The 27,011-nt window shown below is 42.6% G+C and overlaps 1 protein-coding gene across 9 annotated transcripts; it reads left to right on the forward strand.

Annotated features, from left to right (window-relative positions):
• Positions 1-588: 588 nt before the first annotated feature.
• On the forward strand, positions 589-26,990 carry ST3GAL5 (ST3 beta-galactoside alpha-2,3-sialyltransferase 5). 9 transcript variants are annotated; one of them, XM_081877069.1, is made up of 7 exons: positions 589-682; positions 17,217-17,338; positions 21,363-21,477; positions 21,880-22,223; positions 22,766-22,952; positions 23,848-24,006; positions 26,373-26,990. In XM_081877069.1, exons 2-7 carry the CDS (start codon positions 17,295-17,297, stop codon positions 26,634-26,636), a joined length of 1,113 nt encoding a protein of 370 aa, XP_081733195.1. In that variant the 5' UTR covers positions 589-682; positions 17,217-17,294; the 3' UTR covers positions 26,637-26,990. The 9 variants fall into 9 exon arrangements, with proteins under 9 accessions (XP_081733195.1, XP_081733191.1, XP_081733197.1 ...); XM_081877065.1 differs by having other exon boundaries at positions 595-682; positions 17,217-17,328; XM_081877071.1 differs by lacking the exon at positions 589-682 and adding an exon at positions 692-716.
• The last annotated feature ends 21 nt before the right edge of the window (positions 26,991-27,011 follow it).

Below are 27,011 nucleotides of genomic sequence, written 5' to 3' on the forward strand. Positions count from 1 at the left end.
TTTCTGTTTTAGAGTGATGTAGGTGTGATGTATCTGAGGGGTGGTCTTAGGTTACACCCCTTCTGTGATGTATGTATGGTGTTTCTGGGGGTGGTCTTGATCTATAGCGTGGCAATTTCAAAAGTCTTTATAAGGTATTGCACACCATTTTTCGGGGTTCCTCCTCTCTCCTCGTTGCACCCTGTTGCAACAGTTCAATAAAGGTCAAGTTTACTAGCTGCTTTGCTTCTCAATATTCTCTGGTTGCCTCTGTTATTTTCTCCTAGCAATAGGGAACCCACTTAAGGACTCTATATGGGCTCTTGGATACCCCATAAGGGAAAAGGGCAATTTTTGTTTACAACAGGGACAATTAAAAAAAAAAAAGCTCCTGTCTGAATATTTATACGAAAAGTATAAATAAAAAAATCTCCTTCAGCAAGGGCTCGAGCGTGTCGCTCTGCATCATTCCTAGCTCTGTGGGCTGCTTCTTGGTCACCCATCCCCTCTCGCGCTCCCTCTTTCGCTGCCAGCTATTGGCTGGCCCTGGGCCACGTGCTCGGCGACGGGCCCGGCTGTCCACCATCCCGCTGCCCGCTGCGCGCCAGCGCCCCCGCTTTCTCCCTCGGCGCCTCTCTCGCCGATGGGACTTTCTCGCTCACGAGGCCCAGCGCGGAGGGAGAAGCAGCGTATCCCTCCGCAGGTAAAGCGCCGAGTCGTCGCCCGGCCGTGCAGAGGTAACGGGCAGGTACAGGTGGCGGTGATTGGCCCGGCTTGCTGCGGAGGCGGGCCCGCGCGGTCGCCAAGTAACGGGAGGGCTCCCTGGTTCGGAGAGGGAGAGCAGCATCGGCAGCTGCGTTAGGCTGAGCCAGGTCATTGGCCTGCCTGGGTCAGCGTTGGCTGCACTGACTGGCAGGTGGGCACTGCAGGGTTTTCTCGGGTGGGAGGCGCAGCGTTTGGGGATCGAACCAGGGACTTTCTGCATGCGGAGCAGGCGCTCTTTCCCGCTGGGCTACGGCCCGCACCTGGGTAAGTTATCCCGAGCAAAGCCTTATTGGCATTTTCTTGGGTGATTGATTGATTGATTATTTGGTTGATTGATTGGGTTATTTATTCCATTTCTTTGTGGCATTTATTTATGTATTGCATTTTAATGTATTTATTTATTGCTATTTATTGCATTTTAATGCATTTATTTATTTATTGCATTTCGTTGCATATATTGCATTTTCTCTGCTGTGCTCAGGTGGTACGCCTGATTCTCTTCCTAACCACCCAGCTGCTCCCCCTCGTTTAATCCCCCACAACATTTGTTTATTTATTGCATTTTATTGCATTTATGTATTGCATTTTACTATATTTATTTTTTATTGCATTTATTTACTTAATTTTAATGCATTTATTTATTTATTGCATTGCATTGCATTTATTGCATTTTCTGTACGGTGCCCATGGTTCTCTTGCTAACCACCCAGCTGCTCCCCCTCGTTTAATCCCCCACAACAACCCTGTGAGGTGGGTTAGGCTGAGAGGCCCAAGGTCAAACCAATGAGTTTCACACGGTGGAGCAGGGATTTGAACCCTGGTCTCCCAGGTCCCAGCCTATGTGACACCGACTCTCCTTGGAAGAAAAGGAAAGTTCCCATTCACTTCTATAAGGTTTCCTGGTGGGTTGTGTCCTCATTGTTGTGGATTGGCACTCTTGGTCGACTGCTCAGCTCTTAGTTAGGTTGTACCCCAAAAGTTCTGCTCGGAGTAGATCCATTGCATCTAATGGACCTAAATTAGCCATGTCTGTGAACTTCAGTAGGTGTACTCTGAGTAGGGCTGGTGTTGCTTACAGTCCCCTGTATTTGGCTGGCAAATGGCCAGTGATATAGATCTGTGATCTCCTTTCATGCCCATCTGGCATCTGTCTTTTTTTCTTTCGAATCTGCTAAGCCTTTCCCTCACTTGCTTAGCAACTATTTTGCTCCATCAATATGCACAATCAGAAATTTCAGTATTTTTTGTGTAATTACGTTGACAAAGCAATATCATAATGTAGCCTTATGAGGCTTTGCCCTCGGGTGGGAAAAATATTGCGCCTGGGAAAGGGAAGTGGGAGTCAACAGACACTCAAGGAATAGTTTCGGAGAAAAGGCTTTTATTTCTACCATCCATGAACTGGTAGAAGGAGCAAGTGTGATAAGTTCACAAAAAGCATGCACGAAATTCACAGTCATGTGCACAAGCATATATACCCCTTTCCAGTTCCCTCCTCCTTTCTCCTCTCTCAGGAGTCCTCTGAGCATGAACAGAAAGCTGTCTTGGGACTATTGGGACTCTTGGCACCCTTCCCAGGAAAGGGGTTTCAGAGTGTTCAGATATGTTTCAATCTCTTGTTCTGGCATGGTTCCCGGACAGAAAGTAAGTTGCAATGTGGTTCTTTAGCAAGGCCAGAAGGCATGAGAAAGGCCTGAGAAACAATGGACTGTGTTCCCTACCTTTTGTTACAATATTTTTAGTTACAGCAAGCGGAATGTTTCTGATGCTTAGCTGCTGAGAAAATGATTTTGAAAAACTTTGAGAAGCTTTGAGCCTGCTTTGGTGGGGGGTGACTTCAGGCCTAGGTGAGGTCACCTGTCCTCACCTTCCTTCAATAATGATGATGATGGTTCGTGAAAATAAAATTCCAGAATAAGAAAGTGTGGCTTCGTGAATGCGACTTTACTATTCAGTGTTTTGCTCCAGAGAATTGTAACAGGTTTGTGTGAATTGGATAATAGTTTTGGTGTAGTTGGAGACGAAATCAGGCTTTCTGAACCTCTGTATTTATATACAATATTTTTGACCCCTCTTCCATGAGATAGACTCATGACATGCAAAGCGAGATATGGCAAGCCTTTATTTGTTATAATTGTGATGATCATGGCGTACAGCAGATGAAAACCCCAAAGGCTTACCATATCTCGCTTTGCATGTCATGAGTCTATCTCATATATTAGTTTCACCTATTAAGTTGTATTACTGAAATAAATGAACTTTTCCACAATATTCTAATTTTCCAGTTTCACCTGTATATTGAAAGTGCTGACAGTCACAGTCTTAACAGTGGTAGAACAATATATCTGTTAAAGCTATTAAAACCATACAAATAATTACAGTAAAAACAACACGGCACCAACCCTTTCATTATATGTGCAGTATAAATGTGCAAAGAAACAAACTGGAACCTTTAAGAACTGGTGCCCAAACTTGCCTCTTTCTTCCTCCCTCACCCACATCCCTCTTTCACGTGTCTTCTGTCTTTTAGATTTGTAAGGCTGAAGACAAGAACTGACTACTGGCTTTCGTACGCCACTCAGGGAGCTTTTCTAATAAAGCCCATTGGGACTCAAATGGCGGGCGGTAGTTGGAACTGGAGCTAATGAGTCAACAAATAGGCAGCGTCAACTAATTTTAGTTTTCTCCCCATCTTCCTCTCCGTTGAGGTTCTTCGAGGGCAGCACTGAGGCTGAGGAAGAGAAAACCGATAGGCAGTTCTACCCCCCGGGCCTTGGGTGTAAGAAAAAAGGCACGTATGGGCAGGCAGAGGGCAGAATGAGATTATTATTATTAATACAGTGGTACCTCAGGTTAAGTACTTAATTCCTTCTGGAGGTCCGTTCTTAACCTGAAGCACCACTTTAGCTAATGGGGCCTCCTGCTGTCGCCGCGCCACTGGAGCACGATTTCTATTCTTATCCTGAAGCAAAGTTCTTAACCCGAGGTACTATTTCTGGGTTAGCGGAGTATGTAACCTGAAGCATATGTAACCCGAGGAACCACTGTAATAATAATATTATTATTATTATCATCACAAGCATGACTGCGAGACAAAATCATCGGGGAAGAAAGTATTTTAGAGCATTGAGCCTAAATGCTTTATTATTATTATTATTATTATTATTATTATTATTATTATTATTTTATACCCCGCCCATCTGGCTGGGTATCCCCAGCCACTCTGGGCGGCTTCCAACACAATATTAAAATACAGTAATGCATCAAACATTAAAAGCTTCCCTAAACCCTAAAGATGGGGGAGGTAGTGGCCCATTCACTCTGGTGGACCAGCCTCTACTGGGTAAAAATGCTTTAAGTACGTTAGGGCACCTGGCCATTATTATTATAATTTATTTATTAATTAATTAAATTTGTATACCCTCCTTTATCTGTAGACCTCAGCTTAAAAATACAAGGAAAAAAACACAATATACATAATAAAGACAAGAACAAAACAATATTCCCCATCCCACCAAATGCATGTAAAAGGATATAGGATGTTATTCAGCCTGGTTGAAGAGGAACGTTTTCGCCTGGTGCCTAAAGGTGTATAAGGAAGGCGCCAGGCGAACCTCCCTGGGGAGAGCATTCCACAAACGGGGAGCCACTGCAGGGAAGGCCCCGTTCTCATGTTGCCGCCATCCAGACCTCTCGCGGAGGAGGCACACAAAGAAGCGCCTCAGATTATTATCTGTCCAGGACAGTTTATATGGAGAGAGGTGGTCCTTGAGGCGTTGCAGTCCTGAGCCGTTTAAGGCTTTATAGGTCAAATCCAGTACTTTGAATTGGGCCCGGAAGCTAATTGAGTGCAGTTGGGCCAGGATAGGTATAATATGCTCAAACCGTGAGCAGCCTGGCCTCCGAATTCAGCAAAAAAAAAGGGGAGGGGGGAAACAGCTATTAAAATAATGGTAAAACCAACAAACAAAAACAGAATTTCAAAGTTCTGAAGTTTTCATGAAGGAATAAATATGAATGTTTTCCCCTTGATAAAGATATTTCTGAAACACACAGTGAACATTTCACTCTTTGTAGCTGCTTTTTGTGTGAGTAAAACCTGCAATTAAATGGATGCTGTGTGTGTATTTAGTTCTTTTGAAGTACAATTCCTTTCTCGTTTTATAGAATGGTATTCTTCCACCATTCTGTTCTGAAGAAATGCACTTCTGATCTAAAAGAGTTCACATTTTAAAGGAAAGTGGTGATTGTGCACATTAAAGTATTGTTAGACATGTTGATAAAACAAAAATAAATAATAGGTGTATCCAAAACTGGTGGTGTTTGATATAACTACAAGCATGACTGTGAGACGAAATCATTGGTGAAGAAACAGTCTTTTAGAGCATTGAGCCTAAATGCTTTATTGTGGTGTAAAGCTATGAGGGGCAGAGATCACATTATCTGATACTGTACAAATCATGCACATACTGTATAAGGAATCCCACAAGATGTATTTGCTTGTTTATTGCTTTGTTAGTCAGTAGTAGCAAAGACTGCTCACTGCAACATTTTCATGGAACAGCAGAGCTATTGCACTTCTGCAGTCTGGCCACTCACAGCAGAAGGTGAGCAGGCAGATTATGCCCAGCTCAGCCGCACCCTAAGAACACCCCATTTTGGAGCTTTCTGCCAGGCACTTCCAGCGGGAATATTAATTTTATTTATTTCATAAAATTTATACACTGCTTAGTTGTAAAATACCGTATTTTTCGCTCTATAAGACGCACTCTTCCCCTCCTAAAAAGTAAGGGGAAATGTGTGTGTGTCTTACGGAGCGAATGCGGGGGGGGGGCTCTTCTTTAAAGAACTGTGTGGAGCGTGTGAAGGGCTGCCCTTCTCCCTCCTTGGGGAAAAGCCCCCAAGAGCTGCACGCACACTCCGCACGCTCTTTAAAGGGAGCGCGGCTCTTGGGGGAGCCTTAGCTGTAAGCAGCTTCTCCCGGGCAAGGGATGAAGGCTCCCCTTGTCCGGGAGAGGCTGCGCGTAGCTAAGCAAGAAGTCAGGACAGCCAGCAGGATCGCAGCACAGTATGGTGTAGTGTAGTGGTTAAGAGCGGTAGACTCGTAATCTGGGGAACCGGGTTCAATTCCCCGCTCCTCCACATGCAGCTGCCAGTCACACTTCTCTGAAGTCTCTCAGCCCCACTCACCTCACAGAGTGTTTGTTGTGGGGGAGGAAGGGAAAGGAGATTGTTAGCCGCTTTGAGACTCCTTAAAGGGAGTGAAAGGCGGGATATCAAATCCAAACTCCTCCTCCTCCTCCTCCTCCTCTTCTTCTTCTTCTTCTTCTTCTTCTTCTTCTTCTTCTTCTGTCCTGGCTTCTGGGATTCAGAATCCCCCCCCCTTGTTTTCCTCTTCCAAAAACTAGGTGCGTCTTATGGTCTGGTGCACCTTATGGAGCGAAAAGTACGGTAATACAGTGGTACCTCGGGTTACATACGCTTCAGGTTACATACGCTTCAGGTTACAGACTCCACTAACCCAGAAATAGTGCTTCAGGTTAAGAACTTCGCTTCAGGATAAGAACAGAAATCGGGCTCCGGCAGCATGGCAGCAGCGGGAGGCCCCATTAGCTAAAGTGGTGCTTCAGGTTAAGAACAGTTTCAGGTTAAGAACGGACCTCCGGAACGAATTAAGTACTTAACCTGAGGTACCACTGTAATAATAATAATTGAACTGGTTTGCGCATTGTGGTTTATTGCGAATGAGCAGCTCATGGCCTGGAGAGAAGCAAAACTGCAAGTGCTGGTTCACATGTAATGCTAAGCAGAGGCTCTTGGTTTGTTGCACCTGGCTGCAGGCAGGGTGGAGCAAAATGGGAGTGATTTATTAACAGGAAGGCACGGTTTACTCTGCAAACCATGGCTTACCATCATGTGTGGATCAGCTCAGTGTCTGAGGCCGTGTACAGCATTCCAAATTTGCCAGGCGCCTGTTGTATCTTGCAGCTGGCTATTGGCCGCTTGCAACCAAGTGAAGATGCCTGGGAGGGAGCCAGGATGATGCCCGCTGTCTCCACCATCTGGAGGTGCGTGCCTGGGGAATCCTTGGATCTTGACGGTTTTCCCATCCTGTCGAATTCTATCTGTTATATTTTGTATGCACAATCAGAATGAATTTTAGGAACCTAAAAATCATATTGAAAAATACAACTTTTGAGTCACCTGGCCCCAAAATGGCAACTAGGCATTCTGTTTTGGTGACTGTAATCCTGGTTTAAGGGGTCATTTGGCTCCTATCTTATATATCTGAATTTCTAACACTGGCTGTCTGCACATTTCTGTTTACTCTTCATCTTGTGTTCTCCCACTGCTGTCTTAGAAAAGCTTGTATACACTATGTCAGTCACAATCCATATCTATTCTGTAGTTTCTTGTGAAATAATGCATTTTGATGCATTCCCCCCCCCCAAAAAAAAATCAGCTTTGATTTGGATTGAGAACTGCTCATTGGGTAAAGGCATTCCTGACTGATCTCTGCATGCCATTCACGCAGATACATCTCAGACTGTGCTTATGTGTACAACAGGGTGCAAATGCATTTAAAACACAGTGAAAATGACCTTTAAGCTAGTAGTGTATACACAGCCATTGTCTAGAAGTTTTGGCATCCTGGTGTTGAAATAAATCTGTACACCATTTTTATAACGTAACACTGGTGTTTAAAAATACAGTGGCACCTCGGGTTATAGACGCTTCAGGTTACAGACGCTTCAGGTTACAGACTCTGCTAACCCAGAAATAGTACCTCAGGTTAAGAACTTTGCTTCAGGATGAGAACAGAAATTGCGTGGCGGCGGCAGTGGGAGGCCCCGTTAGCTAAAGTGGTACGTCAGGTTAAGAACAGTTTCAGGTTAAGAATGGACTTCCAGAACAAATTAAGTTCTTAACCCGAGGTACCACTGTAGATGGAACAGTGGTAGATATTTGCATGCACTGGGTGGCTTAACAGAATTTTGGCACCTCTAATGAGGGAGTTGCCATTGCTTCCTTTCCATTCTTAATTTATTACTGTCCTCTTAGCACTTGCTTTCATTCCCCCCCCCAAATAATATTTATTCAAGTTTTAAAAGATTACAAAACGGAACACAATATACAAAAACAAAACATATCCAAGAGAAAAATAAAAATAAAAAAACCAAAAACAGCTAAAAAGAAAAAAAGATACAATCAAAAAAGACAAAAGAACAAGTTAAACCTTGATATAACTCCCTTTCTTAACTTATCTCCTTGACCTCCTCACACCTCCCAGGCGGAGGAAGCCTGGGAACGTGGGATTCAGCTGACACCAGGAGCGCCCCCCTACCCGCAGGGAAACCCCTTTTTTGGGGTTCCAAAGTGACGTGGGGTGAGCGGCGCGGTGTTTTGAATCACGACCCGAATTCCACGGAGCGGGTTCCTCTCAGTCAGAGGAACACCGCCATTGCCGATGGCGCTAATCCGGAACTGTCCTCTTAGCACTTGCTTTCAAACTCTGGAAACATTTCATAGATAAATATAAAATGCATCAATGCTAAAACACTTAGAGATCATACTTTGAAAAAGCCAAAGGCTTCTAGGATAGAGTCAGAGCTGTATCATGTTGCAAATATTAATTCATGCTCAAACAACAGCAGTTAGAATGTTGCATTCTGAGGCCAAAGGAAAAGGACTGGACCCTGATTAAAATAAGACACGAGGCTGTGACCGGCAAGGCTCTTGGAGGAAGTGCGTATCTCCACACCCCCATCCAGGCTGATTTATTAAAAAAGATCCCTTCACACAGTGTTCGTAAGAACCAATCAGATTTCTTCTGAGCATTTCAACAAACCCCATGTGGGCACAAAGTTAAACTGTTGTTGTTTAGTCGTGTCCGACTCTTTGTGACCCCATGGACCAGAGCACGCCGGGCACTCCTGTCTTCCAGTGCCTCCCGCAGTTTAGTCAAACTCATGCTGGTAGCTTCAAGAACATTGTCCAACCATCTCATCCTCGGTCATCCGCTTCTCCTTGTGCCCTCCATCTTTCCCAATATCAGGGCCTTTTCCAGGGAGTCTTCCCTTCTCATGAGGTGGCCAAAGTATTGGAGCCTCAGCTTCAGGATCAGCCCTTCCAGTGAGCACTCAGGGCTCCTCCCTGCTTTTTAAGATTCTGTCTAGGTTTGTCATTGCTTTTCTCTCAAGAAGCAGACGTCTTTTAATTTCGTGACTGCAGTGATCATGGAGCCCAAGAAAGTAAAATCTTTCACTGCCACCATTTCTTCCCCTTCTATTTGGCAGGAGGTGATGGGCCCAGTGGCAATGATATTTTTTTTTTTTTTTTTTTTTTTGATGTTGAGCTTCAGACCATATTTTGCGCTCTCCTCCTTCACCCTCATTAAAAGGTTCTTTAATTCCTCCTCACTCCTCACATCAAGGTTGTGTCATCTGCATATCTGAGGTTGTTGATATTTCTTCTGGCAATCTTAATTCCGGCTTGGGATTCATCCAGCCCAGCCTTTCACATGATGAATTCTGCATATAAATTAAATAAGCAGGGAGACAATATACAGCCTTGTCGTACTCCTTTCCCAATTTTGAACCAATCAGTTGTTCCATATCCAGTTCTAACTGTAGTTTCTTGTCCCACATAGAGATTTCTCAGGAGACAGATGAGGTGATCAGGCACTCCCATTTCTTTAAGAACTTGCCATAGTTTGCTGTGGTCGACACAGTCAAAGGCTTTTGCATAGTCAATGAAGCAGAAGTAGATGTCTTTCTGGAACTCTCTAGCTTTCTCCATAATCCAGCGCATGTTTTCAATTTGGTCTCTGGTTCCTCTGCCTCTTCTAAATCCAGCTTGCACTTCTGGGAGTTCTCGGTCCACATACGGCTCGAGCCTTCCTTGTAGAATTTTAAGCATAACCTTGCTAGTGTGGGAAATGAGTGCAATTGTGCGGTAGTTGGACCATTCTTTGGCACTGCCCTTCTTTAGGATTGGGATGTAGACTGATCTTCTCCAATCCTCTGGCCAATGCTGAGTTTTCCAAATTTGCTGGCATATTGAGTGTAGCACCTTAACAGCATCATTGTTTAAAATTTTAAATAGTTCAGCTGGAATATCATCACTTCCACTGGCCTTGTTATTTGCAGTGCTTTCTAAGGCCCATTTGACTTCATTCTTCAGGATGTCTGGCTCAAAGTCAGCAACCACACTACCCGGGGTGTATGAGACATCCATATCTTTCTGGTATATTTCCTCTGTGTATTCTTATTATTATTATATAAAGGAACTCCACATTTAAAAGTGTAAGCGGGTTTTAAATAGGAACCTGTTTTTTGAATAAAGATTACTTCCCATGGCACCTGTTGAATTAAAACTAGGCATGAATATTTAGAAGGGTTAAACTAAACTATCTCAAGTTAATCAGTAAATGCAAACAGAGAAGACAGAGAAGAACTTATTAAGGACTTGTGCTCCTGTTTTAGAAAAAAGCACATAACAAGCAGCAATACCAAATCCAGTGTTAGGCAATTTAGAGTGTAGCCACTCTAAAATCACTATTCTGTCAGCAGTGTCTGGGGAAAAAAGTAGTCCTGTAGGTGAAAACGTTCTGTTAAGAAGAATCACTCCTATGAAGTGACCCCAAAACTCCGCTACTGCTGTAAAGTAAATTCATTAGGAATTTTAAGTTCAGGGAGGAAAGGAGAAAAAACAGTCTGCAATAGCGATGAAGAATGAGTCTCACTGTCTGAGGTGGAATCAGACCTGTATGCTATGTCTTAATTTTATAAACCACCATAGGGAACTGGAACTGAAAAGTAGCAAGTTCTGCTGTCATTAGATTCAAACCAGCACTGCCCTTAGCGGCATGGAGCAGATCTGTCACAGGAGACAGTGTGTTGAAAGCAACTGTGTTAGAAGCAATAGCTGGCTTTGCTAATTTAGCTTCAGCAAGAGACTGACAATCAGCTGGCACAACAGTCTTTGTTCTCCCATTTTTTTATTTTTTTAAATATTTTATTAAGGGTTTTCTTGTTTTACAGTGTAAGTGTAATGCCTCATTCCCCCCCCCCCATGTAACATTTTTACAAATCCGTTTCATTTGTTGAGGCATTAGGGGGAGAAGAAAAAAGGGGGGGAAAAGAGAGGGGGGAAAAGAAAGTCGGGTGGAGGGAGGGGAGATGGATGGGGGTGGGGTCGGGTAGCGGTGTTTCTATTATGCTTAATGTATGTAGAGTTTGGTGTCAGCCTGCTTGTGTTGTTCACTTGTGTTCCTTTGGTGGTGAGAGAGGTTGTGGCTGGCATTGCCTGTCTTTAGCAGGATGAACTGAAGGAGACTGAGCTGCTGCTAGGAGAGCAGATTTGTGAGTTTCAGTGTCAGTATTCTGGCAAGGTAATCATTTGAGCAATATATGTTTATGGCTTCTGATAAATTGCTTTAAGAGCAGTTTTGCAATCAGCTTTTGCATTTTAATAAATTTGCATTTTCATAAGCTAGTTTCATTGAAACTTCAGAGGCTTCAAGGTTTGGAATTAAAGTACTGGCTCCTCTTAGCCCATCGAGAATGCCATGCAACCCATGGCTTCGCTTCAGTTCTTTAAAAACTGCGAAGGGCAATGATTCATGGGCTCTCTGTTCCTATGCATTCTGAACAACAGGACAGACTGCTAATAATGGTAATGTATCAGCTATTTCTTCTTCTTTACTGCTTCCTTCTGCCATATTTGGAATAATCAATTTTTGCACTGTGGTCTGAGCCCCTTGTGAGCATTGGTCCACCGAAGGTGGCATGGAATTTACATTCGACCCAGTCAGATTTTTGACAGAGGAAGGTGCCAATGGAATTACCTTTGGCATGCCCTCAGAGAGAGGCTGGAAATCTAGAGGCTGGGATGAAGGAAACACCCTAAGGCACTTAGGGGTTGCAACAATGTGAGAGCATTCACAGAGACAGCTGGTGGCTGCAGTAAAGGGTTAAAGAGCTTCCCAACTACGTCTCTTGTTGTAAATAAAAATATGCCCTTTTCCCTTATGGGGTATCCAAGAGCCCATATAGAGTCCTTACATAGGTTCCCTATTGGTAGGAGAAAATAACAGAGGCCAACCAGAGAATATTGAGAAGCAAAGCAGCTAGTAAGCTTGATCTTTATTGATCTGTTGCAACAGGGTACTCCCCTCACACGCAGGAGAGGAGGAGGACCCCCAAAATTGCTGTGCAAGGGCTTATAAAGACTTTTGAAATTCCCATCCTGTAGATCAAGACCACCCCCAGAAACATTATGCATTCATCACAGAAGGGGTGTAACCTAAGACCACCCCTCAGATAAGGCGATCTAAAACAGAACATTTGCATGTTGTTTTCTCCTGTCGCTTTGTTTATTTCCTGTCTGGCAGGTTATTTGATTGGATTTCCTGGGGAGCCTGGGCAGTCTTTTGTAATGATAAAATACTTATTTCCTGGGCCAGGTCACAGGCTCACACCTTATTCATATATTAAATGTGACCTTAAGACAGGATTTGTGAGGAAAGAGACAATGGGGAGACTTTTCCAGTTTGACCATGCAGAGAAACATTTGCTCAGTTTAGGAATCAAAATGGTTCCAGGTTGGCTTTCCTGTGCTGATCTATATACGTGTGGTTGTGAACGTTGCCATATATCTAAGACCATAAAATTCCTATCACACTCTACACAATTGCCAGGTGTGCAAGACTTGTACAGATGCCTCAGGATGTCTTTGGAGTGTATCTCCCAGCTCATTCCATTTCTTAATGTCATAAGTACCCCCTTCTGGAAACCAGGGGCACAGCCTAGCAATCTCTAACATCAGTTTTTCTACTGGAGGTGCTAATTGCTTATCATGCCCTGCCTGAGCTAGCAAAAATAATAAATTATTCCTATGCTTTTCCTGCACGTGTGAAAGCTTGCTTCCCATGGTCTCACCTGAAGCGTAATAACGCGCGTCTCTGGAACTCGTTCCGAGCAAATGAGATCCTAAGTCTAGGAATTGTTTTGCAGGAGATGATCACCGCGACCGAGGGAAGCTGGTTGCTAGCTCCGAGGGGAGCCCAATCCTGGGGGTTTCCTTTTGCTGTGCCGCAAACGCTGAGGTTTCTTATACAAGCCTCACACACTGAGGTTTTCTTTTAGCATTGCCTCACACGTTTCTTTTTAGCTTTGCCTCACACGGGGCACCAAAAGGTTGCGTTCTGAGGCCAAGGGAAAAGGACCGGACCCTGATTAAAATAAGGCAATAATAATAAGATAATAAAAAATAATAAGATAATTATTAAAATAAGAGGAAATGGCCAGAGATGCAGAGGGTTGTGAGATTTGAGCAGAAATTATTGTCAATGAATTGAACCCAGTCAACGCCATGCTTTCATAGCGGACACAATGGCTTGATGCATATTTTATAATTCATCATAGTAATCCCATCTGATTTTCACACTCTGGATATTTGCACTCCTACATTAGAAGTCCTCTGCAAACAATGCAAGCATGATGTCTGCCTAATATATATTTAAAAATACTTGAATGAAAACGGAACTTGAGAACCTGGCAGGCATTTTTATAACGGCCTTTCAAAATGTTGCATACTCTGGTGTCTGGGTTCAGTTAATTCTTGGGTGAGCTGTGAGGCTGCGCAGATGCCTCTCATGCTAAAAAAAAAAACCCCTACAATGCATAGTTTTCCTTGGGCTGGAATAGTGTGAAGATGTGGAGATGGCCGGCAGATGCAGGTGGTGCTGTGAAATCATGGTCACGCCTGCACAGTTTAATAGCCAGCTGCTCAAAATAAGATTATCGAGGCAGAAGCAGACTTGATTCTCAGGGATTGAAGTCATTGGGTCCAGGCAGCAAATGCGTCAAATTGTGTCCTGAACACACAGCTTTTTGTTCTTCAGTATACAGGAGGAGTTGCTGTTATCTTTTGACAATACTGTTGCAGTGAGGATAAAACATGGCCTTCACTCCTGACTCCGTGTGGTTTTCTTCTGGGAGGAAGTTTTCAGTATAGTTCATGCGCAGAAAGCAGGGACGTATGCACGCACACCCTCCAGGGGGTGTTTGCAGTTACAGGCTCTGCTGCCCCGTGGTGAAGACATAGCCTCCTGTCATTTTGACAATTCAGTATATTATTTCTTTAGGTCCTTTATCAGTCAGTGATCTTGGATAGCTTTACAACACACAGTGGAATTCACTTGACTTCTTTAAGGCAGGTGGAGGGTATGATGCAAAGCAGTCATTGTTGTTGTTGTTGTTTAGTCATTTAGTCGTGTCCGACTCTTCGTGACCCCCTGGACCAGAGCACGCCAGGCACTCCTGTCTTCCACTGCCTCCCGCAGTTTGGTCAGACTCATGCTGGTAGCTTCGAGAACACTGTCCAACCATCTCGTCCCCTGTCATCCCCTTCTCCTTGTGCCCTCCATCTTTCCCAACATCAGGGTCTTTTCCAGGGAGTCTTCTCTTCTCATGAGGTAGCCCAAGTATTGGAGCCTCAGCTTCAGGGTCTGTCCTTCCAGTGAGCACTCAGGGCTGATTTCCTTAAGAATGGAGAGGTTTGATCTTCTTGCAGTCCATGGGACTCTCAAGAGTCTCCTCCAGCACCAGTCATAGAAAATGAAAATACCCTCTCTCTTTTTAGAAAGGGGGAAAGCATCAAAGTGTGAATCGTAAGTGGATCCCTTCAAAGCCTAGAATAATAATAATAATAATAATAATAATAATAATAATAATAATAATTTATTATTTATACCCCGCCCATCTGGCTGAGTTTCCCCAGCCACTCTGGGCGGCTCCCAATCAGTGTTAAAAACAGTACAGCATTACATATTAAAAACTTCCCTGAACAGGGCTGCCTTCAGATGTCTTCTGAATGTCAGGTAATTCTTTATCTCTTTGACATCTGATGGGAGGGCGTTCCACAGGGCGGGCGCCACTACCGAGAAGGCCCTCTGTCTGGTTCCCTGTAGCCTCACTTCTCGCAATTAGGGAACCGCCAGAAGGCCCTCAAGGCGCTGGATCTCAGTGTCCGGGCTGAACGATGGGGGTGGAGACGCTCCTTCAGGTATACAGGACCGAGGCCGTAGAAGTTGCTGGGAGATGTGTTAAGGGAGAAACACAGCTAATTATCTGGAGGACAAGGGAAGTTTTGTACTGTGCGGTCAACCACTTTTAAGAGTTCATCATCTACTGACTTGAGCCACAGTTATTGACCTATTTAGAAACTCAGATATATAAGCTAATCGCCAAATAGCACCTTAAATCTAGGTTATGGTCTCCACAATGGAATGTCTAGCTGCTTTTTTTTTACAATAAGATTTTACAATATTATTATTATTATTATTATTATTATTATTATTATTATTCCTTGCATTTCTATATTGCTTATATATTAAAGAAAAAAATCTCAAAGCAGCTTACAACACATTAAAACATCAGATAATCCGGAATCTAGCTCTGTTTGGTTAGATTCTATTATTCTGCTCCCAAGACAGTCAAGAGCTTTCAATCTTCAGAACAAATTCAAGCCTCGAGGAAAATATTTCAGATCCTTCTCTAAGTAACGTTTTGCTTTCCCCACATTTAGTTATTTGCTTGCTTAATTTATAAAGCTGCCCCATAGCAGAAGTGCTCTAGGGCAGTGTTTCCCAACCTTGTGCCTCCAGCTGTTTTTGAACTACAACTCCCATCATCCCTGACTAGCAAGACCAGTGGCAAGGGATAATGGGAATTGTAGTCCAAAAACAGCTGGAGGCACAAGGTTGGGAAACACTGCTCTAGGGAATCGGTGTGGTTTAGTGGTTAGGGGGTATCTAGGGTGCATGGTTATTTTTTTGCCCATCCCTTCAATCACTCCTGCCCTCTTTTTACCATTACAGCAGCTTGTCCCCATGCAGTTGGCCTGCTTTAAGGGCAGAAATGCCTCTCTCCCAGGGACCTCTGCCAGAACATAGAACAACATAAGGCTTGGCAAGGTTTCAGTCAGGCTGAGATCATGTACCAGGATGAAGAAGAAGACATACGGCTCTTTAGCCGCTCTGAGTGACCTTCGTGAGAATCCCTTATACCCCGATAAGCCTTGGGATAATGCCAGACCCTAGAACAATGAGGAACTGTTTCTGCAAGTGTTTGCCCTGTGAGCTGCCACTTGCCAGATCGAGGCAGATTTTAGTTTTGAGTAAGCAGGGATGAAAACAGGCATAGGCAAACGTGGCCCTCCTGATGTTTTGGGACTACTATTCCCATCATCCCTGACCACTGGTCCTGTTAGCTAGGGATGATGAGAGTTGTAGTCGCAAAACATACCTATGCCTGGATTAAAACAAGCAAGAGAAGATTTCTGGAATGTCAAAGAAAAGATAGAAGTGGCCTTTTCCTTCTGTGGACTCCATCTTCGCTTCATCTCTTTTTCACAGATGCAGTTTATTCTTGCGTCCTTTATTGACATCTCTTCTCTGGAATACACACAGAGAAGCAAACTTTGCCTTTAGCTTCCATTCTTACTAGTTGTAATAATTTTACACTAAGTGAAGCTTATCTGCCCTGAGCCCAGTCTTGGCTGGGGAGGGTGGGGTATAAATAAAAATTTGTTTGTTTGTTTGTTTGTTTGTTTGTTTGTTATTATCTGTGCAGAATTTTCCAAATCCTTTTTGAACAGCTCTTATTCCTGCTCGAGGTTCAGGCTTCACTATTGGGGGGGGGGATTAAAACAATTTTTTTTTTAATTTTTACCTGTAGTCTTTTTATTATTATTATTATTATTATTTTATTTTTCCAGGATCAAATATCCTGGAATAACAGATTCATTTAACTTCTATCTAAGACCACAGGAGCATCTTCTCTGGAATCTAATCTCACTCTAGATTGGGATCTCTTAAACCAAAAGCCATGTAGGTGAGACAGCCAGGATAATGTAGAATTTAGCAATGGTTAAGGCATAGTTAATTTTAATCTTGCTAATAATAATAATAATAATAGATTATTTATACTCCACCCATCTGGCTGAGTTTCCCCAGCCACCCTGGGCGGCTTCCAAATGAGTGTTAAATATTAAAAACTTAAACATTTCCCTAAACAGGGCTGCCTTCAGATATCTTTTAAAGATAAGATAGCTGCTTATTTCCTTGACGTCTGATGGGAGGGCGTTCCAAGAAGGCCCTCTGCCTGGTTCCCTGTAACTTGGCTTCTTGCAGCGAGGGAACCGCCAGAACACCCTCGGCTCTGGATCTCAGTGTATCTTCTCCGAGTCCTGTTCAGTAAGCACCCTCTTGCAAGTTGCAGCAATGTAAGAACATCAAAGGGTGCATTTTGAGCTAAAATTGTAATTAAGCTTTCACCATGTTATCGTCATGTTTTTTAGAAAATGCAAGAGATACTGTTTGCATGGAGGAAACCGTCAATTACTGTGGGTGGGTGTTTTCTTTTAAAGTGCAATGTTAACCTTGTTAACGGGATTTCTCTTTGCAGCAATGCGGAGTGAAGATCACACTATTAACCTGAAAAAGGAGTGCTTGTCTTCTGCGCCATGCTCTAAGGTACCTGCACATGAAGATGAAAAGGCCAAGTGGGTTTTTAAAAGGTACTTTCAAGTAAGTGACTCTGTCTATGATACCAGCCATAAATTCTTGTTTAACATCTCATTTATTATTTCTCCTTACGGGGTAGGATGTTAAAGCCTGACTGCTGGATTTGTTTTAAAAGTTATATTTGCCACTAAATCCTGGAATGTTTAAAAAAAAGAACACCACCCATGAAAGCACAAGAAAAAAGAAGTTGCGTTTCGCTTACAAAAAGATTATGATTTATTCCACTGCTTTCTGAATACTATTTTCAGACTTAGGGTTTATCCGTACTTCCTCTTGTTCCACTGCATTCCTCTGGGGGGAAACCTCTCTTTAACGCTCAATCGGAACAAATGTCAATTCAGGTTTGTCCCAGGACTTCCGGGTTAGCGCGAACGGCTAATGGCGGATTCCCTCCGAGCTCCGGAGGGAATCGGCTCCGCTGAAGACGGGTCTTGCCGTGCCGGCGACACGGGGACCCTCAGAAACCGCAGGCGCGGAAGCCTGCGGACTTGGTGACTCGGTGGGCACCTTAAGCGCCCTCCCCGACCCACGAAGAGCCTTTTTAAAGGCTACGGAGAGGGTACGGAGAGTGGCGTGGTGCTGAGAGTAGACCGCTACTTCAGTGGAGCGAAGCCGCGAGCCATGGCCGGAGAGCGCTGACTTTCTTCCCAAAATTCGGATTGGATAACAAAGGACCCGTGAGTAGTGGAATTTGGACTTTAAAAAATTTTTACCTTCTGAATTCGGCACGATCGGGGGATGTGTTAAAGGGAAGTCCGCACCCCCTCTACTTACAGACGATTTAAAGCAAGGAACGGAGAATTAAGGCGGAATGAATACTGTTTTGATGATTTAAAAGTTTTTCACAAATTTGATAGAAGAAGTTTTTGTGCTGGAGAGAAAGGGAGGAACTTTGGAACTTTGTGTGTAATCCCCCCCCAAAACCCGGGAGTGTCCTGTTTGTGTGCCGGAGGAAAAAGTGAAAGGAGTTTGACAGCTGTCAAAGGAGCTGTCAAACGGGCGGACAAAGTAAAGAATTTTGTTATTTAACAACTCTCTGAATTAAAGGTGATACATTTGAGCTGAGGTGATTGGAAACAAAGTAGTGATAATAACAAAGTAACAGATTATTGGAAAAGGACTACCAAATAACTGAAAGCCCCCTAGGGGGAATTAGTGACATTACAATGGCTGCAGAGGGAAAATTACTGGCGGAGATAGAAAAAATGTTCTTTCTCGTGGGAATCCTGCAAGAGCAGAGTATGGCTTTGAGCAAAGTATTTATTACCTTGAATTCTAAAACAAACAACTCTGCTGAATGCACAAAGGAGATGTCTGACAAAAACTCTGCAGCTGAATTGACAGAGAGGAAAGAAGGAGTGCAGACACTACAAGTGGAAAATATCAATCAGGAATCTACACTGTTAGAGTACGAGCAAGAAGACCTTTGGATTACAAACCTGCGAAAGATGAGAAAGAAGAAGAGGGAAGTCCCTGGAGTACTTGGAATATTAAAACTAAAAAGAATAAAGCAACATGATTGGGACTTTCCTCTTGAGTATGGAAAAGTAGATGATCCTTCGCAGCAACCACTTTTAAACATTCTGGATGAAAGAAAATATGATGTGACTCTGACTGAACTCCTTCGGGGTCTTAGGACCAACAAAGAGGACTACCAATATAGTTGGCAGAGAGGGACTGACAGAGAATCAGAGGCCTCGGACGTGAGGAATCCGGGCTAAGAACTATTTTTTGTTTGTTTTTTGGACATTTGTTTGGGAAGGGACAGAAACCGGGGCGGGGGGGGAGAGAGAATAGAACTATAAAATGTTATGATTTGTTTATTTGGTCAATGTGACCTATAATTAATATAATAAAGGGAAAAATTTGTGGAAGGGAAGTTAGATCGACCTTAAAAAAAAAAAATTAATGATTATAAGAGAATTGGATAAGTTGAATATAGATAAACAAAAAGAATTAAATTTTTAAAAGCAATATGAATATGTTTAAGAGGTTAGGTAAGAACTTGCTGAATTAATTATTGGAACTGGGATGTAAGAGGAGGGGGTGGGGGGAAGTCAATGAAAGTGGGTAAAGAAAATTAGGGCATGAAATTGTATCTGTTTGTTTTTGTCTTTGTGTGTGTGTCTGTTGTTATAAAATGTAAAAACCCAATAAAAATTATTAAAAAAAAAAAATTCAGGTTTGTCCCAGTTGCCTTTTGTTCTGATCTATCGCTAAAGAGCAGGTTTTCCTTTGGAAAAGAGCAGGGCCAGGGGAAAACCGCTTGGACAAGCAGAAATGTGGATGACCCCTTAATCCAATGGCAGATTACCATATTTTTCCGTGTATAAGACGCCCCCATGTATAAGACGACCTCTATTTTTTTAACCCCAAATTAAGAAATTAAGTTGTTTACCCTCCCGCTGCCAATCTCCTGCTTGCTGCTGCCATTAACTGCATGCCCCCCCTCTGCATTCACTATCCATATATAAGACAAGATAATAAAAAATTCCTTCCAGTAGCACCTTAGAGACCAGCTAAGTTTGTTATTGGTATGAGCTTTCGTGTGCATGCACACACCTTCAGATACGTATAGAAGACGACACCCAATTTTTGCCTAATTTTTTTAAAGCAAAAAGCATCATCTTATACACAGAAAAATACGGTATGTTGTTGATAATGTAATCAAATGGTTTTGATAGCACAGTCTTTTGCATTTTTACTCAAGTCCTGCTTATTTCATTGGGACTTAAACCCCAGTGAGTGTGCATTGGATTGCTATTTGGGTCTGTTTTTTGTGTCAAGAGCTGAAGTCTTAAAATTAGATGTGAATTGGGAAATAGGGGGGGACCCTATGGACGAGCCTCACCAACCTCAGATATGCAGATGACACGACCTTGATGGCAGAAAGTGAGGAGGAATTAAAGAACCTTTTAATGAGGGTGAAAGAGGAGAGCGCAAAATATGGCCTGAAGCTCAACATCAAAAAAACTAACATCATGGCCACTGGTCCCATCACCTCCTGGCAAATAGAAGGGGATGAAATGGAAGCAGTGAGAGAATTTACTTTCTTGGACTCTGTGATCACTGCAGATGGTGACAGCAGCCATGAAATTAAAGGACGCCTGCTTCTTGGGAGAAAAGCGATGACAAACCTAGACAGCATCTTAAAAAGCAGAGACATCACCTTACCAACAAAGGTCCGTATAGTTAAAGCTTTGGTTTTCCCAGTAGTGATGTATGGAAGTGAGAGCTGGACCATAAAGAAGGCTGATCGCCAAAGAATTGATGCTTTTGAATGGTGCTGGAGGAGACTCTTGAGAGTCCCATGGACTGCAAGAAGATCAAACCTATCCATTCTGAAGGAAATCAGCCCTGAGAGCTCACTGGAAGGACAGATCCTGAAGCTGAGGCTCCAATACTTTGGCCACCTCAAGAGAAGAGAAGACTCCCTGGAAAAGACCCTGATGTTGGGAAAGATGGAGGGCACAAGGAGAAGGGGACGACAGAGGACGAGATGGTTGGACAGTGTTCTTGAAGATACCAGCATGAGTTTGACCAAACTGCGGGAGGCAGTGGAAGACAGGAGTGCCTGGCCTGCTCTGGTCCATGGGGTCATGAAGAGTTGGACACAACTAAACAACAACAACATGGGCGAGCAGTTCTCAAGTCTGGGAATTGGTTTGTGTACCAGCTCTGAGTGGAGTTGCATCTCCCCTGAAGGATCAGGTACACAGTTTGGGGAGCTTCTAGATGCATTGCTGTTGCTAGAGGCCCAGATCGCATCAGTGGCTTGGAGTGCCCATTTCCAGCTTCAGTTGGTGTGCCAACTGACTGTTCTTGGACTGTTCTCAAGTTGTCCAGTTTCCATTTCTAGAAAATTGCACACAAAAATATACAATGAAATAAAGCCTTTCTTGATTTTATTGGTATGTGTAATTTTCGTTTTAGTGTTGAATTGCGAATAAATATTACATTTATGGGACACCTTTTAGTGCTTTTATGCTTGTAGAGAAATAACAAAATTTCTCCTTTTTATTTTTAGACATGTCATCCTAGTTGCGATTGGTCTTTGCTTTGTCTACATGGTCAAATTAAGCTTTCATTCCAAAGAATGTGACATGGCAAGAATTCATTATGTCAACCCTGAGCACGCAAAGGTTAGTTATTATGTCATACAGAAAAATACAACTTTAGCCCCCAAATGGCAACTAGACATTCTGTTTTGGTGACTGTGACCCTGGTTTAAGGAGCCATTTGGCCCCTAGCTTAGATATCTGAGTTTCTAAGACTGCATGTACAGCTGTACCTCGGTTTAAGAACAGTCCAGTTTAAGAACAAATTGGTTTACAAACTCCGCAAAACCAGAAATAGTGTCTTGGTTTGAGAACTCTACCTCGGTCTAAGAACAGAATCTAAACAGTGGAAGGGCACTGGCGGCGGGAGGCCTCATGAGGGAAAGCGCACAACGGTTTCGGTTTAAGAACGGACCTCCGGAACAGATTAAGTTTGTAAATCAAAGTACCACTGTACAGCTTAACTTCTGTGTCTTCATCTTCTAGAGAGCACAGAAGTATGCTGAGCAAGTTGTTCAAGCTGAGTGCCAGCCATCTTTTGTGAAGACAGGGATGGGCAGATTATTTATGGAAAAGTACAGTATGAATGCATCTCCTTTTGTAAGAAGAGGCATAAAGACGCAAGAAGCCATCTTCAAATACAAACCGCCCTTTGGATTTCACAAGTTTTCTGAAAAACTTCAAGACCTGTTGGAACTTTTACCCGAATATGACCTTCCGGAAAGCTTGCAGTCGAAGCCTTGTAAACGCTGTGTTGTGGTTGGGAGTGGCGGGGTTCTTAATGGACTGGAGTTGGGCTACGCCCTGAACCAATTTGACATTGTTATAAGGTATATATTGCTGTTTTTTCCCCTTGAAGGTTTTGAGTGAAACATAGAGCTGTGACTGAAATTCAGAATCTTTGCTGAAAAAACATTAGCCTCTGTTAGATTTGTTCTTCCTGTGCTCAGTTTGTGATCGGTCGTTTTCTAGTTACGACCGTTTAAAATGTGATTGTCACTACAGCGGTACCTTGGGTTACATACGCTTCAGGTTACATAATCTTCAGGTTACAGACTCCCCTAACCCAGAAATAGTGCTTCGGGTTAAGAACTTTGCTTCAGGATGAGAACAGAAATCGTGCTCCGGTGGCGCGGCGGCAACAGGAGGCCCCTTAGCTAAAGTGGTGCTTCAGGTTAAGAACAGTTTCAGGTTAAGAACAGACCTCCGGAACGAATTAAGTATGTAACCAGAGTTACCACTGTATGCTTTTCCGTTTCAAAATGAATCTAAAATTGTAGCTAAGCAGGAACTACAGAGGGATCTTTTAGGTTTGTCTTTACAAAACTCATTAAGATGGGCACTCATTCATGTGATTTATTTTACTTTACAGGTTAAATAATGCACCAGTTCAGGGATACACAGATGATGTTGGTAATAAAACTACCATAAGGATGACATATCCAGAAGGTGCCCCCTTATCTGAACATGAGTATTATCCAAATGGCTTATTTGTTGCTGTTTTGTTTAAAAGTGTTGATTTTGACTGGATTCAAGCAATGGTGAAAAATGAAACACTTGTAAGTAATAGCCATATAAACACCTTATCAACGTTTGGGTTTCCTGTTACCCAGTGCTATCTTTCCAGAAAAAGGGGTTCCAGAACTGAGTTCTGGCTGAAAAAAAGCCCTGGTATTACCTGTGTAAATAACATTGAGAGGGGTTTTTTAAGCTTAGGACTGCCAGAATCAATACGGTTTTCATGTTTACTGTTCAAAATTCTTGGAAGTCTGCATAATCTGAGAATGTCTATCCCATTTCATGGAACGTATTGCACTGTTCTTCCAATTGGTGGCACTGTGTTCTAAACCACAGAGCCTAGGACTTGCCAGTCAGAAGGTTGGCGGTTCTAATCCCTGCAACGGGGTGAGCTCCCATTGCTCGGTCCCAGCTCCTGCCAACCTAGCAGTTCAAAGCACATCAAAGTGCAAGTAGATAAATAGGTACCGCTCCAGCGGGAAGGTAAACAGCGTTTCCGTGTGCTGCTCTGGTTTGCCAGAAGCGACTTAGTCATGCTGGCCACATGACCCGGAAGCTGTACGCCGGCTCCCTTGGCCAATAAAGCAAGATGAGCACCGCAACCCCAGAGTCGGCCACGACTGGACCTAATCGTCAGGGGTCCCATTACCTTTACCTTTACATAAGAACATTTAGTCCACCATGGAGGCAAAGCATTACCTCCATCATGGCTAGGAATGACTTAAACATGTAAGTCCCATGATTTATACATAAATAGCTAGTAGGGACTATTACTATGTGTACTCTTCACTTTTTCCAAACCTAAATGTGTTTTGGGAGGGCAGTTGTATAATAAAAATTAGACTGTATTATGACTCATAACCCTGGGAAGTGTGTGTTATACGTTCGTTATGGATTCCAAACTTTGTAATCATTTTAATATTCTTTTTCTTGCAGCCACTCTGGATGCGGCTGTTTTTTTGGAAGCAGGTAGCCGAGAAAATACCAGTGCTACCTAAACACATTCGCATCTTAAACCCGTTAATAGTCAAAGAGACGGCTTTTGATATTCTGGAGTATCCTGAACCTCGAGCAACGTTCTGGGGCTGGGACAAGGTGTGTGTCTGTTTTGCGGATAAAAGAAGATGCTTGCATTTTTCTGCTGCAGTTCAGTCATTGTTAAGGATACATGAAAATGCCTTAATCCAGCGTTCCCCAAACTTGGGTTTCCAGCTGTTTTGGGACTACAGCTCCCATCACTTCCTAGCTAGCAGGACCAGAGGTCAGGGGTGATGGGAATTGTACTCCAGAAACAGTTGAAGACCCAAGTTTGGGGAACCCTGCATTCCGACAGTAATTCACACTTTCACCTGATATTTTGCATTCCACTGCAATTTGTTTAATTTGCCCAAGTTCCATTAGACATGGATACGGAAATACTTTTTTATGTAACATGCAACAGACACACATATCTCATCAATCGACAATATTTACATACCAGCTGCTTCCCCTGGGTGTTCCCTGTCAAAGCTGATAAGTTTCCAGAGGGGTGGCCCTGATAGTCTTCTGCAGCAAAAACAGACAAGAATTTTGTCGCACCTGAAAGACAAATCAATTTATCAGCTTTTGGCCATCTTCCAGCTCTACAAATCTATAATCAGCTAATACAGTCATACCTTGTGTTGTGTTAGGTTCATGTTGTGTCTTTTCTTTTTTTCTTTTTTAAATAAATTTTTATTAAGATTTTAAAGATTACAGAAAAAAAGGAGATAAAAGTAATAACAATTAAAGAAAAAACGAAAAAACAGTACATATATTTAAGAAACCATCATCAAAAACCATAAAACAGAAAAAAGATAAAAAAACCAGTCAAACCTGTACATCAGATGTCAAAGCGATAAACAACTACCTGACATTCAGAAGACATCTGAAGGCAGCCCTGTTCAGGGAAGTTTTTAATATGTGACATTTTAATGTATTTTTCATCTCTGTTGGAAGCCGCCCAGAGTGGCTGGGGAAACCCAGCCAGATGGGCGGGGTACAAATAATAAATTATTATTATTATTATTATTTATCACTTGCTTACATTCACTTATTTCCTTGACCTCCTCACACCTCCCATTTTTGTATTCTAATTCAATTTGTTATTTCAGCAAATCCTTCCAACCTTATTTTTATCTTAATAATTTGTCTTAATATACTATAATTTTACATTCTCTCTTTCACCAACTCATTTTTACTTAATCCTTTATGTCATTTCTACTAAAACCACATAATTTTCTTTTCCCAACATCTTTCTAACAATCCTTAATTTTGCAGTATTTTTGAAGATAAACTTTGAATTTTTTCCAATCTTCTTCCACCGACTCTTCTCCTTGGTCCCGGATTCTGCCAGTCATCTCAGCCAGTTCCATGTACTCATGTTGGGTCTTTTCAGCTTGCAAATGCGGCATACCTGAAAGTGTACACTTACGGGTTTCTGCGCCCGCAGAAGCAGCGCTCTAGTTACAGATTTTCGGGGTGCGAATGGCATCCTGGAACGGATCGAGTCCGTAACTAGAGGTACCACTGTACCTTTAACATCATTTACTTTTATTCTTGATCAAAAGTGTGATTGTTAGTGTGGTGGTTTTGTTTGTAGTTTTCTTTGTTTGCTGTGGTCGGTTTTGTTTCTTTCTTTACTAGTTGCCATTGACTGCATTGGACGGCTTTAACTAATTTTTATTGATGTCACCTGGTGCCTTTGGCATTAGGTAACTAAATAAATTCAGTAAATAACGATAGATCACATTTTCGCAGTAAAACTGCAGTTTCAAAACAAAAACAAAAAACGGTCATGTAAAATAGAATATTGCAACAGCCAAAAAAGTACAGTGGTGCCTCGCAAGACGAAATTAATCCGTTCCGCGAGTCTCTTCGTCTTGCGGTTTTTTCGTCTTGCGAAGCACGGCTATTAGCGGCTATTAGTGGCTTAGCGGCTATTAATGGCTTAGTGGCTTTAAGAAAAAGGAAACAAACTCGCAAGACGTTTCGTCTTGCGAAGCAAGCCCATAGGGAAATTCGTCTTGCGAAGCACCTCAAAAAAACGGAAAACTCTTTCGTCTAGCGAGTTTTTCGTCTTGTGAGGCATTCGTCTTGCGGGGCACCACTGTATCTAAAGGAACTTAAGACAGACTTGTACAAGTTAAACAAATTGCAGTGGAATGCAAAATATCAGACATAGCATAAGAAATCATAATTGCATGCACATTCTCCATGATTTTCTTCATTTTTAAACCAAGCAAAGAATATCAGGCATGGCTTAAGTCTAGGGAATCTTGTGGTTGCCTGTGTTTGGACAAGATGATGATCTATTAATTGATTCCTTTACTATATTTGTTAGTAATTAGTTGATTTTCAGCAGCAGTAGTGTGTAATATGGCATTGTCACCCTAATATAACAGGCATACTCTAATTTGGGAATGTAATTTCCTCCCCTTTAGAATGTGCCTACAATCGGTGTGATGGCCGTGGTTCTGGCCTCGCATTTATGTGACGAAGTGAGTATAGCTGGATTTGGATACGATCTGAGTCAGCCCAACACCCCACTGCATTATTTTGACAATCTTTGCATGGCTGCGATGAACAGCCAGAGAATGCACAATGTGACTACAGAAGCAAAATTTCTTCAGAGGCTGATAAAAGAGAGAATTGTAAGAGACCTCAGTGGAGGAATACATTGCGACTTCTGCAGAAAGACAAGTTAGTGACTGAAAATGAGCCCAAAGACTGGATTCTGTGTGTTCCCGCAGCCTCCTCCTCCCCAAAGGAGGCACTCTCTGTTTTTCCATCTTGCAGGATGCCCTAAAGGACTTTTTATTACCGTGTTCAGCTGCTTTCCCTTTTAATTTTATGTTCAGTTGGGTAAGTATTTTTTAATGTACATGAAAATAACGTTTTGCTTCCCACAAGGATTTTGTGGGTAATTTAAATTTCCTTAGTGCATATTTAATGGTTTAGTGTTTGGAAAGAGATCCAGAACCTTTTTATTATATAGGTTACTGTGCCTAGAGCTGTGTTTTTTGTCTTCATGAAGGAAAAATTTCTCAGTTGGTGGTTCATTCTAACGTCGTGTAGCACTT

Source organism: Podarcis erhardii, assembly GCF_964252035.2.
Source record: "Podarcis erhardii genome assembly, chromosome: 9".
Lineage (NCBI taxonomy): Eukaryota > Metazoa > Chordata > Lepidosauria > Squamata > Lacertidae > Podarcis > Podarcis erhardii.

What these genes read in the sequence shown, in the direction of transcription:
- ST3GAL5 (XM_081877064.1), top strand. Translation starts at nt 963, where the DNA reads ATGCGGAGCAGGCGCTCTTTCCCGCTGGGCTACGGCCCGCACCTGG. An exon ending in GGGCTACGGCCCGCACCTGG is followed by an intron (nt 1,009 to 17,216) that starts GTAAGTTATCCC and finishes TTCTCTTTGCAG; the next exon opens with CAATGCGGAGTGAAGATCAC. An exon ending in GCCAAGTGGGTTTTTAAAAG is followed by an intron (nt 17,329 to 21,362) that starts GTACTTTCAAGT and finishes TTTTATTTTTAG; the next exon opens with ACATGTCATCCTAGTTGCGA.